The sequence below is a fragment of the Dendrobates tinctorius genome, unplaced genomic scaffold, assembly GCF_039654945.1.
Source record: "Dendrobates tinctorius isolate UK_male_01 unplaced genomic scaffold, ASM3965494v1 ptg000152l, whole genome shotgun sequence".
NCBI lineage: Eukaryota > Metazoa > Chordata > Amphibia > Anura > Dendrobatidae > Dendrobates > Dendrobates tinctorius.
The window spans coordinates 2,729,179-2,752,262 of NW_027361819.1; the positions used below are offsets into that span (position 1 = coordinate 2,729,179).

The 23,084-nt window shown below is 49.6% G+C and overlaps 2 protein-coding genes across 3 annotated transcripts; one reads left to right on the forward strand and one right to left on the reverse strand.

Moving 5' to 3' along the window:
- Positions 1-303: 303 nt before the first annotated feature.
- GDPD3 (glycerophosphodiester phosphodiesterase domain containing 3) lies at positions 304-12,141 on the forward strand. 2 transcript variants are annotated; one of them, XM_073547327.1, is made up of 12 exons: positions 304-448; positions 2,171-2,282; positions 4,133-4,300; positions 4,580-4,622; positions 5,985-6,120; positions 6,329-6,374; positions 6,459-6,577; positions 6,964-7,053; positions 7,923-8,056; positions 9,255-9,314; positions 11,558-11,609; positions 11,911-12,141. In XM_073547327.1, exons 1-12 carry the CDS (start codon positions 446-448, stop codon positions 12,100-12,102), a joined length of 1,155 nt encoding a protein of 384 aa, XP_073403428.1. In that variant the 5' UTR covers positions 304-445; the 3' UTR covers positions 12,103-12,141. The 2 variants fall into 2 exon arrangements, with proteins under 2 accessions (XP_073403428.1, XP_073403429.1); XM_073547328.1 differs by lacking the exon at positions 304-448 and having other exon boundaries at positions 2,278-2,412.
- Positions 12,142-12,269: 128 nt separating this feature from the next.
- On the reverse strand, positions 12,270-19,009 carry LOC141050724 (MAX gene-associated protein-like). The gene is made up of 7 exons (XM_073547326.1): positions 18,135-19,009; positions 17,673-17,940; positions 17,378-17,521; positions 16,729-16,799; positions 16,496-16,551; positions 12,687-13,080; positions 12,270-12,612 (listed from the first exon to the last, which is right to left on the reverse strand). The coding sequence occupies exons 1-7, from the start codon at positions 18,155-18,157 to the stop codon at positions 12,405-12,407; spliced, it is 1,164 nt and encodes a 387-aa protein (XP_073403427.1). The 5' UTR covers positions 18,158-19,009; the 3' UTR covers positions 12,270-12,404.
- Between the last annotated feature and the right edge of the window lie 4,075 nt (positions 19,010-23,084).

Genomic DNA, 23,084 nt, shown 5'->3' on the forward strand with positions numbered 1-23,084 from the left:
AGCGTCCGCGCTACTGAGGAGACCGCTCCCACCCTGAGAAGAGCGTCCGCGCTACTGAGGAGACCGCTCCCACCCCGAGAAGAGCTTCCGCACTACTGAGGAGGCCGCTCCCACCCCCAGTAGAGCACGCGCCCTACTGAGGAGGCCGCTCCCACCCCAAGAAGAGCGTCCGCCCTACTGAGGAGGCCGCTCCCACCCCAAGAAGAGCGTCCGCGCTACTGAGGAGGCCGCTCCCACCCCGAGAAGAGCGTCCGCGCTACTGAGGAGGCCGCTCCCACCCCGAGAAGAGCGTCCGCGCTACTGAGGAGGCCGCTCCCACCCCGAGAAGAGCGTCCGCTCTACTGAGGAGGCCGCTCCCACCCCGAGAAGAGCGTCCGCGCTACTGAGGAGACCGCTCCCACCCCGAGAAGAGCGTCCGCACTACTGAGGCCGCCTCACACCTCCCATGGTATGTGCTCACGGCAGCCAATCAGCAGACATCTCAGCTGCACTAGAGAAATTAAACCTGACTGTGGTTGGTTGTTATGTGTAGCCAATCAGATCTCTGCAAAATAGAAAGTGAAGAGCTGGTTGCTATGGCTGCATCGTCCATCTTTGAGGCCTCACGGCAGGTCGTTATAACCGGTCCTGGAGGCTGAGGAGGCCGGGGATGTTCTATACGGCCCGAGGTATCCTCCACTAGGTACACGGCTCAGCAGTCAGTATCACACAGGAGAGGATTAGATACACGGCTTAGCAGTCAGTATCACACAGGAGAGGATTAGATACACGGCTCAGCAGTCAGTATCACACAGGATAGGATTAGATACACTGCTCAGCAGTCAGTATCACACAGGATAGGATTTGATACACGGCTCAGCAGTCAGTATCACACAGGATAGGATTTGATACACGGCTCAGCAGTCAGTATCACACAGGATAGGATTAGATACACGGCTCAGCAGTCAGTATCACACAGGATAGGATTAGATACACGGCTCAGCAGTCAGTATCACACAGGATAGGATTAGATACACGGCTCAGCAGTCAGTATCACACAGGATAGGATTAGATACACGGCTCAGCAGTCAGTATCACACAGGATAGGATTTGATACACGGCTCAGCAGTCAGTATCACACAGGATAGGATTTGATACACGGCTCAGCAGTCAGTATCACACAGGATAGGATTAGATACACGGCTCAGCAGTCAGTATCACGCAGGACAGGATTAGATACACGGCTCAGCAGTCAGTATCACGCAGGATAGGATTAGATACACGGCTCAGCAGTCAGTATCACGCAGGACAGGATTAGATACATGGCTCAGCAGTCAGTATCACTCAGGACAGGATTAGATACACGGCTCAGCAGACAGTATCACACAGGAGAGGATTAGATACACGGCTCAGCAGTCAGTATCACGCAGGACAGGATTAGATACACAGCTCAGAAGACAGTATCACAGGAGAGGATTAGATACAGGGCTCAGCAGTCAGTATCACGCAGGACAGGATTAGATACACGGCTCAGCAGTCAGTATCACGCAGGACAGGATTAGATGCACAGCTCAGCAGTCAGTATCACGCAGGACAGGATTAGATACACGGCTCAGCAGTCAGTATCACACAGGACAGGATTAGATGCACAGCTCAGCAGTCAGTATCACACAGGACAGGATTAGATACGCTGACATTCTGTAACAATATGTGGTGGAGTTTGTGGTATCGCAGGAGAGGCTTAGATACTTCAGCACGGTACCCGCTGGACATGACGTAGGGCTGGTAGCTGCAGGACTTGCAGTTGGGGGTCCGGCCTCCCAGTCCCTGGTCACTGCCCAAACAGGTTGTGGTCCTGGGCGGCTGCAGGTATGTACCTGCCTGGAATGTGTACAGGTGTGTCAGTGTGGAATTAACCTCATAGCTGCCAGGACGGCTCATTGCAGTCGGGGATTGCATTCCCTTCTCTGGGGACCTGGTTTTGTCATGCCAGGGGCAGCACCTGCACCCCCCTCCTGATCAGGGACCGCCGCTCGTCACAAACTGCTGATTGTCGGCTTCTATCTGCTGAGCTGCAGCATTCCCTTCCAATCCACATAGCAGGTAGAAAGAGGGCGCAGCTGTGGGCACGGTGCCAGGTATCCATAGTGTGCCAGGGGAGAACACGACTGTGCCCGTATTCTGCCCGCAGGACCCACTACTCTGCCAGGCGAGAAGATCCATCAGTCAGCGGCAGGTGTGGAGACTGTGCCAAACCGAGGGGCAAGGACTGTGCCAGAACAGGAGGAGCGGCTGTGTGCCAGGTGAGGGGCAGAGTATTATCTGAGCTGGCAATGTGACGGGTACATTGGTCTGGGAGACAAACCGAGAAGGACCAAGCCCCCTGTAGCTCCCGGGAGGACAGACGGTGTGCCAGGAGCAGGACATGACCAGGTAGGTGCCCTGTGCCCAGGGATAGGCAAGAAAAGCCTGTGCCCGAGGAAGAGCTGGCATTATGTAGCAGGGCAGGAATAGGTGGTATGGATCAGGGCATGGCTGCATGTAAAGATATCAGATGCAAATAGTAATCCTGTGCCAGGATAGCCAGGCATGGAGTGAACCGGGTGAAGGGTAGAAGCTGTCCCGTGGCAGTAAAGCAGTGAATGCCCCATGGATCAAGAGGGGAACTGGAATCAGAAAAGTAGAGAATGCCGTCCGGCTGTGATGGATGATAATAATCTTTATTTCTATGGCGCCAACATATTCCGCAGCGCTTTACAGTTTAACAGTTCTAACCATAAGTCATAAGTAACAACGTTAACAATACAATCAGCCGCCCCTGCTGGTGAGAGCTTACACTCTACAATGAGGTGGGGGAGATACAGAGGACAGGGGTGTATATACAATGAAGGTCCAGCCATCCTGAGGGAGTGAGGGATGGATGGAGATAGTGAATGGGCGACACACGCACACTTACACATAGAATGACTGTGATTAGTGAACGTGATAAGCCGCTCTGAACAGATGTGTTTTGAGGGAGCGCCTAATACTGTGCAAATTGTGGATAATCCTGATGTCTTGGGGTAGAGCATTCCAGAGGATTGGCGCAGCACGGGAGAAGTCTTGAAGTCGGGAGTAGGAGGCACGGATTAGTGCAGAGGTTAGTCGAAAGTCGTTTGCAGAGCGCAGCGGTCGGTTAGGCCGATGGACAGAAATGAGGGAGGAGGTGTAGGGGGGTGCCGCACTGTGGAGAGCTTTGTGGGTGAGATCAAGTACTTTGAATTGGATCCTATAATGAACGGGCAGCCAATGTAAGGACTGGCGAAGAGCGGACGCGTCCGAGTACTGATTAGCCAGGGCTGCTGCATTAAGTATGGACTGGAGAGGGGAGAGTCGAGTGCCGGGGAGGCCAATTAATAGAGCGCCCTAATAGTGGAAGAAAAGCTGATGATACCCCTGATGTGGAGGATACCCAGCAGAGCAGTGACTGCTTATAGCATGATGATAACCTGTGTCAGTAGAGGGTACTTTGTGGTACTAAAGGATAACCTGTGGCAGTAGAACAGAGGATACTCTGTAGCAGTAGAATAGAGGATACCCTGTGGCAGTAGAATAGAGGATACCCAGTGGCAGTAGAATAGAGGATACTCTGTGGCAGTAGAATAGAGGATACTCTGTGGCAGTAGAATAGAGGATACCCAGTGGCAGTAGAATAGAGGATACCCAGTGGCAGTAGAATAGAGGATACCCAGTGGCAGTAGAATAGAGGATACCCAGTGGCAGTAGAATAGAGGATACCCTGTGGCAGTAGAATAGAGGATACCCTGTGGCAGTAGAATAGAGGATACCCTGTGGCAGTAGAATAGAGGATACCCAGTGGCAGTAGAATAGAGGATACCCTGTGGAAGTTGAATAGAGGATACTCTGGCAGTAGAATAGAGGATACCCTATGGCAGTAGAATAGAGGATACCCTGTGGCAGCATATTCCGCTGTACAGCAGACATATTACGAGCAGCCATTAATCCTGGGCACTGAGCAGAGATTTTCCGGGCAGTGCCCATGGCAGACACAGTGAGGAGGTGGCTGCTGTAGTAAAGGAGCATCACTCCTCCCATCCTCTGTGTCCTTCACATCCTGCATCTGGATGATGACTCTCGGGGCTCTTCTCCTCAGGTCCTGCTGCTGGGCCCCATCTCCTCATCATGGTGCGCTCCTTATATTACCTGGTGCCAGTCCTGGGGGGCTACGCTGCCACCTCCTATTACTTACTGAAGAATCCCCACATCTTGCAGAAGAGGAAGAGACTGGCCTTCCACTGCCGCCATATCTCCCACCGTGGGGGTAAGTCATGTCCCTGTGGTGCCCAGACCACCCGGCACCCCAACATGTAACCCTTTATTATAGGAGGGATGGGCGCCCACCCTATATTTAGCAGTGTCACTAACACTGGTCAATTTCTGGGCAAGTTAGGTGACAACCACTGGCGCTGTAATAACACCTGCTGCTGAGGTTGTCAGACACCTTTAACATGCTTCAGAAAAGAAAACGCTGGTCAGGAGTCTGGGAAAGCTGGGCTGATGTTCACAATGACCTGATTATAATATGCCCCCTGTCCTCCAGGAGCCGGAGAGAAGATTGAAAACACCATGGAAGCATTTGATAAGTAAGTGGGGGGCAGCATTGTTTTGTGGGAGGGCAACGTTGATCTATGAGGAGCAGCATTGATCTGTAGGGGGCAGCATTGATCTGTGGGGAGCAGTGTTGATCTGTAGGGAGAGAATTGATCTGTGGGTGGCAGCATTGAACTGTAGGGGGTAGCGTTGATCTGTGGAGAGCAGCGTTGATCTGTGGGTGGGGGATTGATCTTTAGGGGGCAGCATTGATCTGTGAGGCCAGTGTTGATCTATGAGGGGCAGCCTTGATCTGTGGGTGGCAGCGTTGATCTGTGGGGCCAGCGTTGATCTGTGGAGAGCATCGTTGATCTGTAGGTGGAGAATTGATATGTGGGGGACAGCGTTGATCTCTGGAGGGCAGTGTTGATCTCAGGGGCGGGGAATCTGTAAGGGGCAGCACTGATCTGTGAGCGGGATTAATCTGTGCTGGACAGCGTTGATCTCTGCGGGGCAGCGTTGATCTGTGGGGCAGCGTTGATCTCTGTGGGGCAGCGTTGATCTGTGGAGGGGAATTGTTGATCTGCGGGGCAGCATTGATCTCTGCGGGGCAGTGTTGATCTGTGGAGGGGAAGTGTTGATCTGTGGGGGCAGCGTTGATTTGTGGGGAGCAGCGTTGATTTGTGGGGAGCAGCGTTGATTTGTGGGGAGCAGCGTTGATCTGTGGGGCATCGTTGATCTGTGTGGGGTAGCGTTGATCTGTGTGGGGCAGCGTTGATCTGTGGAGGGGAAGTGTTGATCTGTGCGAGGCAGCATTGATTTGTGGAGGGGAAGTGTTGATCTGTTGGGGCAGCGTTGATTTGTGGGGAGCAGCGTTGATCTGAGAGGCGGGGAATTGATCTGTGGGGCAGCGTTGATCCCTGCGGGGCAGCGTTGATCTGTGTGGGGCAGCGTTGATCTGTGGAGGGGAAGTGTTGATCTGTGCGAGGCAGCATTGATTTGTGGAGGGGAAGTGTTGATCTGTGGGGGCAGCGTTGATTTGTGGGGAGCAGCGTTGATCTGAGAGGCGGGGAATTGATCTGTGGGGCAGCGTTGATCTCTGCGGGGTAGCGTTGATCTGTGGAGGGGAATTGTTGATCTCTGCGGGGCAGCTTTGATCTGTGTGGGGCAGCGTTGATCTGTGCGAGGCAGCATTGATTTGTGGAGGGGAAGTGTTGATCTGTGGGGGCAGTGTTGATTTGTGGGGAGCAGCGTTGATCTGAGGGGCGGGGAATTGATCTGCAGGGCAGTGTTGATCCGTGCGGGGCAGCATTGATCTGTGGAGGGGAAGTGTTGATCTGTCTGGGGGGGGGGGCAGTGTTGTTGTAATTCCAATACCTACTGGACAACCCCTTTAAGTGTTCCTTTTCTTACAGCGCGGTCACCCATCACACTGACCTCCTGGAGTTGGACTGTCACATGACTAAAGACGGATGCGTTGTGGTGTCACATGATGGCAATTTATTACGGCAAACAGGACACGATGTGAACATAAAGGATGTGACATACGAGGTAACGGCAGTGACGTGTGTGGATAGAGATATACACACAGTGTAATAAGACGTTCTGAAGGTCTCAGCTTTTTTCCATTTCAATATCCCTGCTGACCTCTCACTATCACAGCTGAGGGTTTGTTACACTGTATCTAATCATGTGCAGGATGAACATCTCTGGTGTCCAGAGCGGCGGCCGTGTACTTTATGTGTGTTTTCTGCCCCAGGAGCTGCCGCCTTATCAGGAACATCTGGAGGTCACCTTCTTCCCAGGTAGGCTGGAGTCGAGGATCGGGTAACCTTCAGGGTGTTGGAGAACTATAAGTCCCAGCTTTCCCTCTGACGTTTGTGTCCCAGGTCACATCTCGTCAGGTACAGACCACAGTATCCCTCTGCTGGAGGAGGTCTTCAAGAGATACCCGGATAAACCCATCAATGTGGAGATCAAGGAGGACAGCGATGACCTTATAAGAAAGGTAACTACTGCTGGGGGTGGGCAGTGCCGCCATGTGCCCCCATGTACCGGCCATTTGCTCCCCATGTACTCTCCACTTTCTCCACATGTATCCGCTGCGTGCCCCCCTATGTACCCGTCGTTTTCCCCATGTACCCGCAATTTACTCCCTATGTACACGCTGCATGCCCCCATGTACCCGCTGTGTGCCCCCATGTACCCAATTTATGCCCCCATGTACTTACCATGTGCCTGCTGTGTGTCCCCCATATACACGCTGCATACTCCCATGTACCTGCTGTTTGCCCCATGTACTCACTGTGTGCCCCCCATGTATGTGCCATTTGCCCCGTGTACCCGCTGTTTGCCCCATGTGCCCGCAGACAGTAATCTCATCATTATATGCAGGTGTCTGAGCTTGTGAAGAAATACCAGCGCATGGAGAGAACCATCTGGGCCAGCACCAGCGACAAGGTCATGAAGAAATGTCGGAAGGCGGTACGACTACTCTCCTCAGTGATTATTACTACTATCTCATCATCCTCTTGCATTATCCCATAGACTGACACTACCTCTGACTATTACACTCCCATCCTGCGCTCTACATCTTCTTCATGCTCCTTCTAGTATTACTCCATCCTCCTCCTCAGTACTCAGTTGGTCAGACCTCATCTGGAATATTGTGTCCAGTTTTGGGCACCACATTTTAAAAAAGACATCAACAAACTGGAGCAAGTTCAGAAAAGAGCGACCAGAATGGTGACCGGTCTGCAAACCCTGTCTTATGAGGAAAGGTTGCAGGATTTGGGAATGTTTAGTTTGCAAAAGAGAAGACTGAGAGGAGACTTAATTGCTGTCTACAACTATCTAAAGGGCTGTCACATTGTAGAAGGATCAACTTTATTCTCATTTGCACAAGGAAAGACTAGAAGCAATGGGATGAAACTGAATGGGAGGAGACACAGATTAGATATTAGAAAAAACTTTTTGACAGTTAGAGTGATCAATGAGTGGAACAGGCTGCCACGAGAAGTGGTGAGTTCTCCTTCAATGGAAGTCTTCAAACAGAGGCTGGACAGACATCTGACTGGGATGATTTAGCGAATCCTGCTTTGAGCAGGGGGTTGGACCAGATGGCCCAGGAGGTCCCTTCCAACTCTACGATTCTATGATTCTATGATACTATCCTATCATCTTTTCTAATCATCCTTTCGTCTATTGCTACTACCCCATCACTCTCCTAGTCACCCCTCCTTGGTACTACTACTCTCATCCTCCCACCACTTCATCTGACTGTACAATGCCGCCGGTGTCACCTCTCATTCTCCTGGGACCACCACTGATGCTTCCTCATCATTTTCCCTCAGAACCCAGAGATGCCGTTCATGTTCACCCCCCGCCGGGGCGTCATCCTCCTCCTCCTCTATTACACGGGGCTGTTGCCGTTCGTGGATTTGCCAGAGTCAGTGGTGGAGACGTACATGCCGTCCCTTATAAACAGGTCAGACTGTGGTATATACAGAGTGCAGGGGGTCTTTGCCGTATTCAGGAGGCGGGGGCTCAGCTCTATACAGAGTGCAGGGGGGTCTCGGCCATATACAGGGTGTGGGTGGGAGCTCAGCCCTATACAGGGTGCAGAGGGGTCTCGGCCATATACAGGGTGTCGGTGGGGTCTCGGCCCTATACAGTGTGCAGGGGGTCTTCGCTGTATTCAGGGGGAGGGGGCTCGGCCATATATAGGGTGCAGGGGGTCTCTGCTGTATACAGGGTGTAGGTGGGGTCTCAGCCCTATACAGGGTGCAGGGGTCTCAGCCGTAAACAGGGTGCAGGGGTTCTCGGCCGTATACAGGGTGTGCAGGGGATCGGCCATAGACAGGGTGCAGGGGTCTCTGCCGTATACAGGGCGTAGGCAGGGGCTCGGACATATACAGGGTGCAGGGGGTGTCTCTGCTGTATACAGGGCATAGGCAGGGGCTCGGACATATACAGGGTGCAGGGGGTGTCTCTGCCGTATACAGGGCATAGGCAGGGGCTCGGACATATACAGGGTGCAGGGGGTGTCTCTGCCGTATACAGGGCATAGGCAGGGGCTCGGACATATACAGGGTGCAGGGGGTGTCTCTGCCGTATACAGGGCATAGGCAGGGGCTCAAACATATACAGGGTGCAGGGGGTGTCTCTGCCGTATACAGGGCATAGGCAGAGGCTCGAACATATACAGGGTGCAGGGGGTGTCTCTGCCGTATACAGGGCATAGGCAGGGGCTCGAACATATACAGGGTGCAGGGGGTGTCTCTGCCGTATACAGGGCATAGGCAGGGGCTCTGACATATACAGGGTGCAGGGTGTGGGCTCGGCCCTATACAGGGTGCAAGGGTTCTCGCCCGTATACAGAGTGTGGGCGGGGGCTCGCCCGTATATACGGTGCAGGGGAATCTCAGCTGAATATAGGCTGCAGGGAGTCTCGTTTGTATACATGGTGTGCGTGGGGGCTCGGCCCTATACAGGGTGCAGGGGGTCTCGGGTGTATATAGAGTGAAGGGGAATCTCAGCTGAATATAGGCTGCAGGGGTCTCGTTCATATACGTGGTGTGCGTGGGGGCTCGACCCTATACAGGGTGCAGGGGGGCTCGGCCCTATACAGGGTGTGAGTGGGGGCTTGGCTGTATTCAGGGCTCTCACCTCTTCTCTCTCTATAGGACGTATTTTCCCAGTCACTCTCTGATGAGGAGCCGCTTTCTGGTTTATCTCCAGGACAAGTAAGTTCTTCCCTGTCTCACTTCTTCCAGGGAAACTCCACATTGCACAGTACAGCACGTCATGGGTTAAAGGGAATCTGTCACCCCTGGAGGATTTTGAGCTATTACTATGCGCATGCAGGTAATAGAATGGTTAAACCAGTGTTACCTGTCTGCCTCATACCTGCGGTGTAGAGCTTGAGAAATGCAGGTATAATGTCATACAGGAGCTTCTCACTAAGCGAGAAGATCATCAGAAAGTGAATTTATTTCCATTTTTCAATACAGACAGTGCCTCTCCTCTATTCTATAGAGTCATTACACACAGAGTGATCTATGTCACGGGTTTATTTCTGGTAATGTTGATGATTACGGCTTACAGCCAATGAGAACCCAAAAGTCATTATCTCAGGAAATTAGAATAATTAACAATAAACCCCTGTAAAGGCTCCTAAGTGTTTATAAAGGTCCCTTAAGGTTCTGTCACACTTAGCGATGCACCAGCGATCCCGGCCAGTGATATGACGTGGTCAGGATCGCTGGTGCATCGCTAAGTAGTCGCTAGTGAGCTGCCACACAGGCAGATCTCACCAGCGACATCGCAGGGGTCTGGGGTCGCTACTTACCTGTCAGACGAGGCGATCCTGACATCCTCCTGCCCGCGTCCACGCGTCGCTTGTCAGCGCCACAGGAAGCCCAGCAGGAAGTGCCCGACGAGAAACGGCCCAGGACGTTCTCGCGCGATCAGCGATAACCAGCGGGGGAGCCGGTCGGAGGTAAATATCAGACATAGCGATATTGCTTAGTGTGACAGGCCCTTTAGTCTTTTTCAGTAGCTCCACAATCTTGGGGAAGACTGCTGACCTGACAGATGTCCAGAAGGCCATCACTGACACCCTCCAAAATCATGGGGAAGACTGCTGACCTGACAGATGTCCAGAAGGCCATCACTGACACCCTCCACAATCATGGGGAAGACTGCTGACCTGACAGATGTCCAGAAGGCAGTCACTGATGCACTCCGCAAGGAGGAGAAGCCACAAAAGGTCATTGCTAAAGACGCCGGCTGTTCACAGAGTGCTGTATCCGAGAATATTAATGGGAAGTGGAGTGGAAGGAAAAAGTGTGGTAGAAAAAGGTGCACAAGTCACCGGGAAAACCGCAGCCTGGAAAGGATTGTTAAGAAAAGGCCATTCAGTAATGTGGGGGAGATTCACAAGGAGCGGACTGCTGCTGGAGTCATTGCTTCACACCACAAACAGACGTCTCCAGGACATGGGCTACAAGTGTCACATTCCTTGTGTCAGCCACTCATGACCAATAGACAACGCCAGAAGCATCTTACCTGGGCCAAGGAGAAGAACCGGACTGTGGTCAGTGGTCCCAGAGTCTGGAGGAAGAGTGGAGAGGCCACAATCCAAGCTGCTGGAGGTCTAGTGTGAAGTCTCCACCATCAGTGATGGTTTGGGGAGCCATGTCATCTGCGGGTGTAGGTCCACTGTGTTTTATCAAGACCAAAGTCAGCGCAGCCGTCTACCATGACATGTTAGAGCTCTTCATGCTTCCCTCTGCTGACAAGCTTTATGGAGATGGAAATGTCATTCTCCAGCAGGACTTGGCCCCTGTCCACACTGCCAAAAGTACCAATACCTGGTGTAAAGACAACAGTATCACTGGGCTGATTGCCAGCAAACTCACCTGACCATAACCCCATAGAAAATCTATGGAGTATTGTCAAGAGGAAGATGAGAGACAACTGATCCAACAATGCAGACGAGCTGAAGGCTGCTATCAAAGCGACCTGGGCTTCCATAACCCCTCAGCAGTGCCACAGGCTGATCGCCTCCATGCCACGCCGCATTGATGCAGTAATTGATGCACATGGAGCCCGACCAAGTATTGAGCGCATTTACTGATCACACATTTCAGATTTTACAATCATTTTTCAGGCTTGTGTTATAAAGTATTCTAATTTCCTGAGATAATGACTTTTGGGTTCTCATTGGCTGTAAGCCATAATCATCAACATTACCAGAAATAAACCGTGAGATAGATCACTCTGTGTGTAATGACTCTATAGAATAGAGGAGAGGCACTGTCTGTATTGAAGAACTGAAATAAATTCACTTTTAGATGATATTCTCATTTAGAGAGAAGCTCCTGTATGTGTCTGAGACCCCGCACTATAATATTATATTACGTCACACCCTGCGCCCCTTATGTGATGTCACCGGTTATAATGACACCATTCGTTTTTCTTACAGACTGATAATGAGGAAAAGTCTATTCCAGCACCTCCAGGCCAGAGGCATCCAGGTACCCGAGCCGTGTGACACCCGACCCAATCATATGGCATATGTGATAGTCTGCAGACGTCTTATGATGGGTGGGACAGTCTGCAGCGGTCAAATAATGGGTGTGATAGTCTTCAGTGGTCAGTTAATGGGTATGATAGGCTGCAGACATCTTATGACGGGTAGGACAGTCTGCAGTGGTCAGATAATGGATGTGATAGTCTGCAGCAGTCATATGATGGGTCTGATGGTCTGCAGCGGTCATATGATGGGTGTGAGACTCTGCATACCTACTCTTGTGTCCTCTGTTTCGCCCCCTACAGGTTTACCTATGGGTACTGAACCAGGACTCTGATTTCCGGCGAGCCTTGGACTGTGGGGTCACCGGGGTTATGACGGATTACCCCTCCAAGCTTCGCACCTTCCTGCAGGAATATGATGGGGAGCAGAGGACTCGGGGGGCAGAGGCCCCGGCCGCCTCGTCAGGAGGGGAGCAGCAGAGGACGCACATGTGACTTATGTAACGATGTAAATAAAGGCTTTATTATACAGTATTGTACAGCTCGTGGGGCGGCGGCGGCCATCATACATGTCAGACACCGAGACCCCAGAGGCGGCTCACCTCTGCGGTGGGAGAAAGTCTGTAGAGCATCCCCCGGCCTCTCTGCTGCAGAACATCTTCCGCTTCACCCCCTCGTGACTGTCTCGGACATTATCATCCTCAGCAGTCTGCTCTGCCAGTCACTCGGCTCCGCTCGGGCCGGGCACCATAATCCTCTGTGCTGCTGTGCAGGGCCCCCAGAATGTGCCTGTGCCATCACACGCCCCCGGAGGTGGTATGAGGGGGCAGATACCAGGGCGGCGTGCACACCTGATGCAGGAGGGGGGCATGCAGGGTAGAAAAGGGGTAAGTCAGCCTGACTCGCGGAAAGGTCCAGGAGCCCATAAAATAGGGGGCAACGGGAGGCAAATTGGAGGCCGAGGGAGGAAACGGGGCCAAAGCGGAAGGAGGTGGATGAGCCAATCTGTAAATGAAGAGGAGCGGTCAGATAGCGGCACGGCAGGCAGGACACGTCGCGTGCAGAGACAACGACCTTACCTGTGACCTGCGGGGCAGGCGCGGGGACTGTAGGCTGTCACTGACAGCGCAGAGGGGGCTGCCCACATCGGTCTCTGTGTTACGGGGTCCCACTGCACAAGGCAGTCTGTCCTGTGTGCTCGCTCCTCTCTCTCCTCTGTAGCTTCCCTGTGTGTTATGTCTCTGCCCTTGGCCAGGCTTGGGATGTCTCTGGGACTCTCTTTTCCAGGTGTCTGTCTCTTTTCTCCTTTCTCATCTCTCTTTTCTGTAACTTCCCTTCTCTCCTCTTCCTCTGCTCCTCTCCTTTCTGCTGATACAAGATGTCTCTCCACGTTCTCATCTACCGGACTCTCCACCCTGCTGTCTCTCTGAGAGGTTGTCAGCTCCGTTGCGCTCGCTTTATGTCTCTTAATAACTGGAAAAAGATAAAAAAACATAATCGGCGTATATTATATGTAGCCAAGCGTCCCCTGCAATATTGGGGTTCAACTAAGCTGTAAAGGGCATATATCCACACCCTTACTGATTGTTTCCAATAGACAGAATAGTGAGTGCAGCTCTGGAGTATAATACAGCATGTAACTCAGGATCTGTAATGTAATGTATGTACACAGTGACTGCACCAGTAGAATAGTGAGTGCAGCTCTGGAGTATAATACAGGAGGTAACTCAGGATCAGTAATGTAATGTATGTACACAGTGACTGCACCAGCAGAATAGTGAGTGCAGCTCTGGAGTATAATACAGGAGGTAACTCAGGATCAGTAATGTAATGTATGTACACAGTGACTGCACCAGCAGAATAGTGAGTGCAGCTCTGGGGTATAATACAGGATGTAACTCAGGATCAGTAATGTAATGTATGTACACAGTGACTGCACCAGCAGAATAGTGAGTGCAGCTCTGGAGTATAATACAGCATGTAACTCAGGATCTGTAATGTAATGTATGTACACAGTGACTGCACCAGCAGAATAGTGAGTGCAGCTCTGGAGTATAATACAGGAGGTAACTCAGGATCAGTAATGTAATGTATGTACACAGTGACTGCACCAGTAGAATAGTGAGTGCAGCTCTGGGGTATAATACAGGAGGTAACTCAGGATCAGTAATGTAATGTATGTACACAGTGACTGCACCAGCAGAATAGTGAGTGCAGCTCTGGGATATAATACAGGATGTAACTCAGGATCAGTAATGTAATGTATGTAGACAGTGACTGCACCAGCAGAATAGTGAGCGCAGCTCTGGGATATAATACAGGATGTAACTCAGGATCAGTAATGTATGTACACAGTTACTGCACCAGCAGAAGAGTGAGTGCAGCTCTGGAGTATAATACAGGATGTAACTCAGGATCAGTAATGTAATGTATGTACACAGTGACTGCACCAGCAGAATAGTGAGTGCAGCTCTGGGGTATAATACAGGATGTAACTCAGGATCAGTAATGTAATGTATGTACACAGTGACTGCACCAGCAGAATAATGAGTGCAGCTCTGGAGTATAATACAGGATGTAACTCAGGATCAGTAATGTAGTGTATGTACACAGTGACTGCACCAGCAGAATAGTGAGTGCAGCTCTGGGGTATAATACAGGATGTAGCTCAGAATCAGTAATATATGTACTGTGAGAATCATGTGGGAATAGTGGATGAGGGCAGGTATATCTCGCCCAGATTCCTTTCCTATGTGGCCTAGTCTGGTCAGTATCGCACCTGCTTGCTAATGAATAATGGGAGGTGGATATAAAAGGATGCCCGGTGGTTGTGTGAGTGTCTCAGCCTGGGAACACAGAGAGCCTGTCTGTGTGAGAGACACACGTGAGTGAGAGCAGTGCCCACTGCAACTGTGGTTTGGCTGGACGGGAGAAGCCCGCCAGTTGGTAGTTAGGTTGTACCTTGTTTAGTTAGTGCCGGACAGGCAAGGATTTGTTTTATGTTTTATTTCCTTTTTGCATTGCTTTCACTATTAATAAACCTGACCCAGGGTCAGTTACACCTGAATCCCAGCTCTGCGCCTGAGTTTCACGCACATGACCTTTGACCCCAGCAAAGCCGATCCCGGAGTGTTTTATCACAGTACACAGTGACTGCACCAGCAGAATAGTGAGTGCAGCTCTGGAGTATAATACAGGATGTAGCTCAGAATCAGTAATGTATGTACACAGTGACTGCACCAGCAGAATAGTGAGTGCAGCTCTGGGGTATAATACAGGATGTAACTCAGGAACAGTAATGTAATGTATATACACAGTGACTGCACCAGCAGAATAGTGAGTGCAGCTCTGGAGTATAATACAGGATGTAGCTCAGAATCAGTAATGTATGTACACAGTGACTGCACCAGCAGAATAGTGAGTGCAGCTCTGGGGTATAATACAGGATGTAACTCAGGAACAGTAATGTAATGTATGTACACAGTGACTGCACCAGCAGAATAGTGAGTGCAGCTCTGGAGTATAATACAGGATGTAGCTCAGAATCAGTAATGTATGTACACAGTGACTGCACCAGCAGAATAGTGAGTGCAGCTCTGGGGTATAATACAGGATGTAACTCAGGATCAGTAATGTGATGTATGTACACAGTGACTGCACCAGCAGAATAGTGAGTGCAGCTCTGGGGTATAATACAGGATATAACTCAGGATCAGTAATGTAATGTACGTACACAGTGACTGCACCAGCAGAATAGTGAGTGCAGCTCTGGGATATAATACAGGATGTAACTCAGGATCAGTAATGTAATGTATGTACACAGTGACTGCACCAGCAGAATAGTGAGTGCAGCTCTGGGGTATAATACAGGATGTAACTCAGGATCAGTAATGTATGTACACAGTGACTGCACCAGTAGAATAGTGAGTGCAGCTCTGGGGTATAATACAGGATGTAACTCAGGATCAGTAATGTATGTACACAGTGACTGCACCAGTAGAATAGTGAGTGCAGCTCTGGGGTATAATACAGGAGGTAACTCCGGATCAGTAATGTAATGTATGTACACAGTGACTGCACCAGCAGAATAGTGAATGCAGCTCTGGAGTATAATACAGGATGTAACTCAGGATCAGTAATGTAATGTATGTACACAGTGACTGCACCAGCAGAATAGTGAGTGCAGCTCTGGAGTATAATACAGGATGTAGCTCAGAATCAGTAATGTATGTACACAGTGACTGCACCAGCAGAATAGTGAGTGCAGCTCTGGGGTATAATACAGGATGTAACTCAGGAACAGTAATGTAATGTATATACACAGTGACTGCACCAGCAGAATAGTGAGTGCAGCTCTGGAGTATAATACAGGATGTAGCTCAGAATCAGTAATGTATGTACACAGTGACTGCACCAGCAGAATAGTGAGTGCAGCTCTGGAGTATAATACAGGATGTAGCTCAGAATCAGTAATGTATGTACACAGTGACTGCACCAGCAGAATAGTGAGTGCAGCTCTGGGGTATAATACAGGATGTAACTCAGGAACAGTAATGTAATGTATATACACAGTGACTGCACCAGCAGAATAGTGAGTACAGCTCTGGAGTATAATACAGGATGTAGCTCAGAATCAGTAATGTAATGTATGTACACCGTGACTGCACCAGCAGAATAGTGAGTGCAGCTCTGGAGTATAATACAGGATGTAGCTCAGAATCAGTAATGTATGTACACAGTGACTACACTAGCAGAATAGTGAGTGCAGCTGTGAAGTTTGTACGGTAATACAGGATGTGACTTAGCATGAGTTTTAAGTTTAAAAAAAGGGAAGTATGTTGTAATGTGCGGACATTTAGTGCAGATGATACCGTGCTCTCGGACTGACCTGGGGACCCATCTCCATCCAGTCCCGGTCTGTGGTGCCTCTTTCTTGGATTGCTGCTAAAATATAGATTTATTTTTACTGTTATGTTTTATAACGTTTCTCCTTAATAAGCGATTCCTCAATCTAATCATTATAGGGGCAGTCACATTAGGGGTCAGACACCACCCAGAGACTGATATTTTTGGGGGGCCAGTCTGTTTCACCTTATTCTGCCAGTAGGGGGCGATACTTACTTTTCCTGCTGACTCTTGAAATATTTAATTCCTTTTGCAAATGGATTTTCTTCTATTTTCAGCAAGGAGAGCTGCAGAGAGGAAGAATGGGTGAGAGGAGGAGCCAGTGGTAGTGGAAGGAGACAGTGACAGAGGGAGGAGCCATGAAACATACATTTTATAGGGAGCCCAATGCTCTTAAAGGGTTTATTCCCATTGTAATGAACGGGTGTTACCAAATAGTAAATACAAACAATTTTGCAATTTACAGCTTATTAAAATTTCCAGCCGTTCTGGAGATATGAACACTTTAGTTTATACCTCGCTACTATGGAGACGACCACCGATTGTGCACAAGCTCTTTTATATTGAGCTTGTAAGTGCTGCTTTAAAGCTGGCCAGCATTGCTGGAGTGAGTTGTTACCTCCTATTCTCGGCAAGCTTCAGCACAGTGCATACAAGCTTTATAGCAGCGGTGGTCGGTCACCTAGGCAACAAACTGTAAACAAAAAGAAAAGTGTTAATATCTCATGAATGGCTGCAGATTTTAACAAACAGTAAATTGCAAAAGTGCTTGGTTTAACAAGAACTATCTGACAATATCCGTCTATGGAGACACAAATAATGTCTTAAAGGGGGTGTCCATACACAAGCAATGAACCCTACTGACCTTGGGATTCTGGTAGCTGGTGACCGCTATGAAGGACGTCTCCGGGAAAGAGATGGAGGAGGCTGGCCGGGCATGGGGTCCATTATTGGAGGTGGGGATGATGTATAATCGCAGGTAGTAACGGTGCATGGACTGCAGGACGATCTGAGCAGAAAGTATCATTAGAGATCATGAGGGTACAAGGATCGTCCTGGTAGGGGGCTCCCTGCCACCACAATAATTCTCAATTTTTCATGATTGTACGACACTAGGTGGCGCCACCCTCGTAGGTTCTATGGACACATCTCCGCCATACCTGTCCTCCCTGGGTCAGGGTATTGTTGGTCAGTCGGATCCTGTTGAAGCAGATGGGTCTCTCCATCCATCGGTGACCTGGGGCCGGGGATTCGGGGTGGAGGTAGAGACGGGTGGGGGGTCCTGGCTCTGCCCTGCCACTCATGCTCCAGGTCCGGTCACGCCACTTGTAGCGGTTCTCACCGTCAGGGACGGCCTGGACACAGAGACAGTAGAGACCGTGCGGGTCCAGGCCGGACAAAGAGACAGAAAACTCTGGGAACATCCGCCTGTGGGCACAAGAAGGACAGTCAGACTCATCCCCCGAACTGGGAGGCTTCACCCCACGGGTTCCTGTCAGATGCAGAGTGACAGCAATTGTTGGCCGCCATTACTGTGGGTTGTAGTGAGTGCGGCCCACATACTGGGGTTCTGGCATTCTGTTCATGAACCAGGAGGCTCAGGATGAACATCACACACTTACCGCCCATTTTTGGTCAGTATCATTTCTGTCCCCACGGCATTAAACTTCTCCCATAATTCCCTGTTTTCCAATTGGGCAGAGATTTGTGGAGCGGTGGCGGCTGGCGACCCGGGAGGAGAGCAGTATGGCGGAGAGAGATAGTATCCAGCGGGATGAGGGAACTTCGTGCCTGAATGAAGCAGAAGGGACGTCCGATGTCACTAATGGCGTCGCCCGAAACACCCGGCTAAATATTCACACAAGGGGAAAGTGACCTGAGGTTACCGCAATTCACACTCCGCTGCCATGTCTGCCCAGGAATCTACCAGCCCAGAGCTGCGCACTACAACTCCCAGCATAGCACACCTGTCAGGCGTTGTAGTGACAGCTGGACAGAAGACACCTGCGGACAGCCGGGAGGGAACACATATGGCGGCTTTACAGCTTCTCAAATGATTCACAAAATCCCAAGCCAACACTAAGTAGACCCCACACTACAAGGCGGAGGGGCAGAGAATTGTATTTGTCACAAAATCTCATTTTCATCCATCGCTGTGATACAGATCAGCCCTGACCAAAAAGAAGATGTTGCCCCTAGCAACCAATCACAGAGCGGCTATCATTCTGTAAACAGCTCTGGTGAAATGAAAGCTATGCTGTGATTGGTCACGAAGGACAGCTCCGCGTTTAGTCAGTTTTCATGAGTTAGGCCCAAAAGATGTCTGCCCTGACGTCTGAGGTAAAGAAGTATATACACAGGGCATACAGTATATATACAGACTATGCCACATTCTGTGTTATCTGTGGTGTTACTTAGGACTGCAGGTGACATCTACTCCATTATCTGTACTCAGAGAGTTATCACTGTGTTATCTGTGGTGTTACATAGGACTGCAGGTGACATCTACTACATTATCTGTACTCAGAGAGTTATCACTGTGTTATCTGTGGTGTTACATAGGACTGCAGGTGACATCTACTACATTATCTGTACTCACAGAGCTATCACTGTATTATCTGTGGTGTTACATAGGACTGCAGGTGACATCTACTACCTTATCTGTACTCAGAGAGTTATCACTGTGTTATCTGTGGTGTTGCATAGGACTGCAGGTGACATCTACTACATTATCTGTACTCAGAGAGTTATCACTGTGTTATCTGTGGTGTTACATAGGACTGCAGGTGACATCTACTACATTATCTGTACTCAGAGAGTTATCACTGTGTTATCTGTGGTGTTACATAGGACTGCAGGTGACATCTACTACATTATCTGTACTCAGAGAGTTATCACTGTGTTATCTGTGGTGTTACATAGGACTGCAGGTGACATCTACTACATTATCTGTACTCACAGAGCTATCACTGTATTATCTGTGGTGTTACATAGGACTGCAGGTGACATCTACTACCTTATCTGCACTCAGAGAGTTATCACTGTGTCATCTGTGGTGTTGCATAGGACTGCAGGTGACATCTACTACATTATCTGTACTCAGGCATTTATCATTGTGTTATCTGTAATGTTACATAGGACTGCAGGTGACATCTGCTACATTATCTGTACTCAGTAATAAATCACTGTGTTATCTGTGGTGTTACATAGGACTGCAGGTGACATCTACTACACTATCTGTACTCAGTAATAAATCACTGTTATCTGTGGTGTTACATAGGACTGCAGGTGACATCTACTACACTATCTGTACTCAGTAATAAATCACTGTTATCTGTGGTGTTACATAGGACTGCAGGTGACATCTACTACATTATCTGTACTCACAGAGCTATCACTGTATTATCTGTGGTGTTACATAGGACTGCAGGTGACATCTACTACCTTATCTGCACTCAGAGAGTTATCACTGTGTCATCTGTGGTGTTGCATAGGACTGCAGGTGACATCTACTACATTATCTGTACTCAGGCATTTATCATTGTGTTATCTGTAATGTTACATAGGACTGCAGGTGACATCTGCTACATTATCTGTACTCAGTAATAAATCACTGTGTTATCTGTGGTGTTACATAGGACTGCAGGTGACATCTACTACACTATCTGTACTCAGTAATAAATCACTGTTATCTGTGGTGTTACATAGGACTGCAGGTGACATCTACTACACTATCTGTACTCGGTGATCAGAGAACGCCTCCATACAGTTCTCTCGTGCCACTCCCTATACACACACAGCGCACACATATACCGTGACGGTGTCCGGGGTACTCACCCATGTCTCTCCTGAGTTGGGGTGGGGTGGGCAGGCAGCAGCCCAGTATTCCAGTTGAGTGCATGATGTGATCTGACACCCAGGACCTGGGGGGAGAGCTTTATACAGTGGGAGGAGAGACCCCATACTCAGAAGGGGCCAGCCAGAATCCCATCATTGCCTCATTCCACACAGTAGAGCGCTAGCTCCTATGACAAGATCCTGATGTCGCACCCTGGAGCCCCCACCTATTATAAATGTGCGGGTCATTAGTGCATCATTGTGACCCCGCAAATGGGGGGCAGTCTGTACACAGGGTAATTCTATGTTTAGATTCACCTAATCTCCATCATTACTCAATTAACACCTTGTTGCCCGCCCCCTTATAATTCTACGACCCCTCCCCAGCTGTTGTCACCACATCTGCTATGAGGGGCTCCTTGTGTCTGCACTGATACATCCACTATCCTAGAAGTTCCACTGTCACACAAAAGGTTTAGACGTTCTATTTTTTGGATTGGGCTGGTGGGGGGGACAGTGACGACCAGTTTACCGGGAACAATGAGATCATGAGAAGGTTTATTCAACATGGCTGGACCACTAAGTGGTCATCAGAAGGTCAATGATGTCCTAAGGGACAGAGTTGGTCACCATCACAATGGACCACTAGGGACTATATGGATCTTATTAGACTACCAGGGACTGTATGGGACCGCCAGAATTGTAGACTTTCTCACTGGGCCACAATAGGAAACTATTTCACTAGTCCACCAGGGACTATTTAGAAATACCATCTTAGTGGACCACCAGGGACTGTATCGGACTAGTAGAATTTAGAGACTATCTCACTGGGTCAACGGGAGCTGGGTATTATCTCAGTGGATCAACACAATGATAGATTAGCATTAGGAGTGGATTGGATCCCCATACAAAAATTAGATAGTCTATGGGTAAGGATAAGATGGTTTATCAGCAGGTCAGTAGGCGTTAATAGATCACCAGGGAGTAGATGAAGCTCACTCATCTGTGGTCATAGGGTCACAGTCTGGGCATTTTAGGGCTATGTTCTGTGCTGGTCATGGAAGCATAGTCAGAGCTGGTCACTGAGCTGTGGTCATTGAAGAATGGTCTGGGTATCTTCAGGCTATGGTCACTGAGCTGTGGTCATGAAGACATGGTTTGGGTATCTAACGACTATGGAAAGGGCTGGCCAAAAGGCAGTGGTCATGGAATCATTATCTGGGGATCAGGGCATTTGGTGCTATGGTCAGGGATGGTTATTGTGCTGTGGTCATGGGGGTATGAAATATGTGTCATGTGGTAAAAATCAGGGATGGTCACCGTTTTGTTGCTAAGGAGGCATGTTCTTGGCATTTGTGGGCTATAATTAGGGCTGGTCACTGAGCTGTGATCATGGAGGCATGGTCTGGGCACCTTGGTGTATGAGTGATGGTCACTGAGCTGTGGTCATGGAGGTATGGTCTGAGCACCTTGGTCTATCAGTGATGGTCACTGAGCTGTGGTCATGGAGGTATGGTCTGAGCACCTTGGTCTATCAGTGATGGTCACTGAGCTGTGGTCATGGAGGCATGGTCTGAGCACCTTGGTGTATGAGTGATGGTCACTGAGCAGTGGTCATGGAGGCATGGTCTAGGCACCATGGTCTATCAGGGATGGTCACTGAGCTGTAATCTTAAAGGCATGGTCTGGGCACCTTGGTCTATCAGGGATGGTCACTGTGCTGTTCTTAAGGAAGTATGTTCTGGGCATTTGTGAGCTATAATTAGGGCTGGTCACTGAGCTGTGGTCATGGAGGCATGGTCTGGGCACCTTGGAGTATGAGTGATGGTCACTGAGCTGTGGTCATGGAGGCATGGTCTGGGCACCTTGGTGTATGAGTGATGGTCACTGAGCTGTGGTCATGGAGGCATGGTCTGAGCAACTTGGTCTATCAGGGATGGTCACTGAGCTGTAATCTTAAAGGCATGGTCTGGGCACCTTGGTCTATCAGGGATGGTCACTGTGCTGTTCTTAAGGAAGTATGTTCTGGGCATTTGTGGGCTATAATTAGGGCTGGTCACTGAGCTGTTGTCATGGAGGCATGGTCTGGTCACCTTGATCTATCCGGGCTGGTCACTAAGCTGTGGTCATGCAGGCATGGCCTGGGCACCTTGATCTATCAGGGCTGGTCACTGAGCTGTGGTCATTAAGGCATGGCCTGGGCACCTTGATCTATCAGGGCTGGTCACTGAGCTGTGGTCATGGAGGCATGGTCTATCAGGGCTGGTCACTGAGCTGTGGTCATGGAGGCATGGTCTGAGTTACTTTGGGAAATGGTCAGGACTCATTTCTCCATGGACAACCCTGTTGTAAATGTTTGAAAAACATAAGCATCTGTTACTATTGTTTAGCTGAACCATTGGATCATACCAAGTATGAACATGGAGGGCAACTGGGCGCTACAATCCCAATTGTATGTTATTTATAGTCATGTATGGTGCCTTTTTGCATCCTCTATTATTATATATTTACCTCCTTCCCCTGAGGTGATGTCTTGTGAACGTCCCTCAGCAGGCCCCATAAATACTTGAATGTGCACTCCTGCAGCCTGTGTCAATAGAAGTGCTGCCATTTGCTCAGATCTCTTGGTGTTCTATCTCCCTGGCTTCCTCTCTGTGTTTTACTTTCTCTCTCCCTCCTATTTTCCCTGCCTGTGATCAGAGCATGCTCTCCCCTGGGATGTTGCTGGGTGCGCT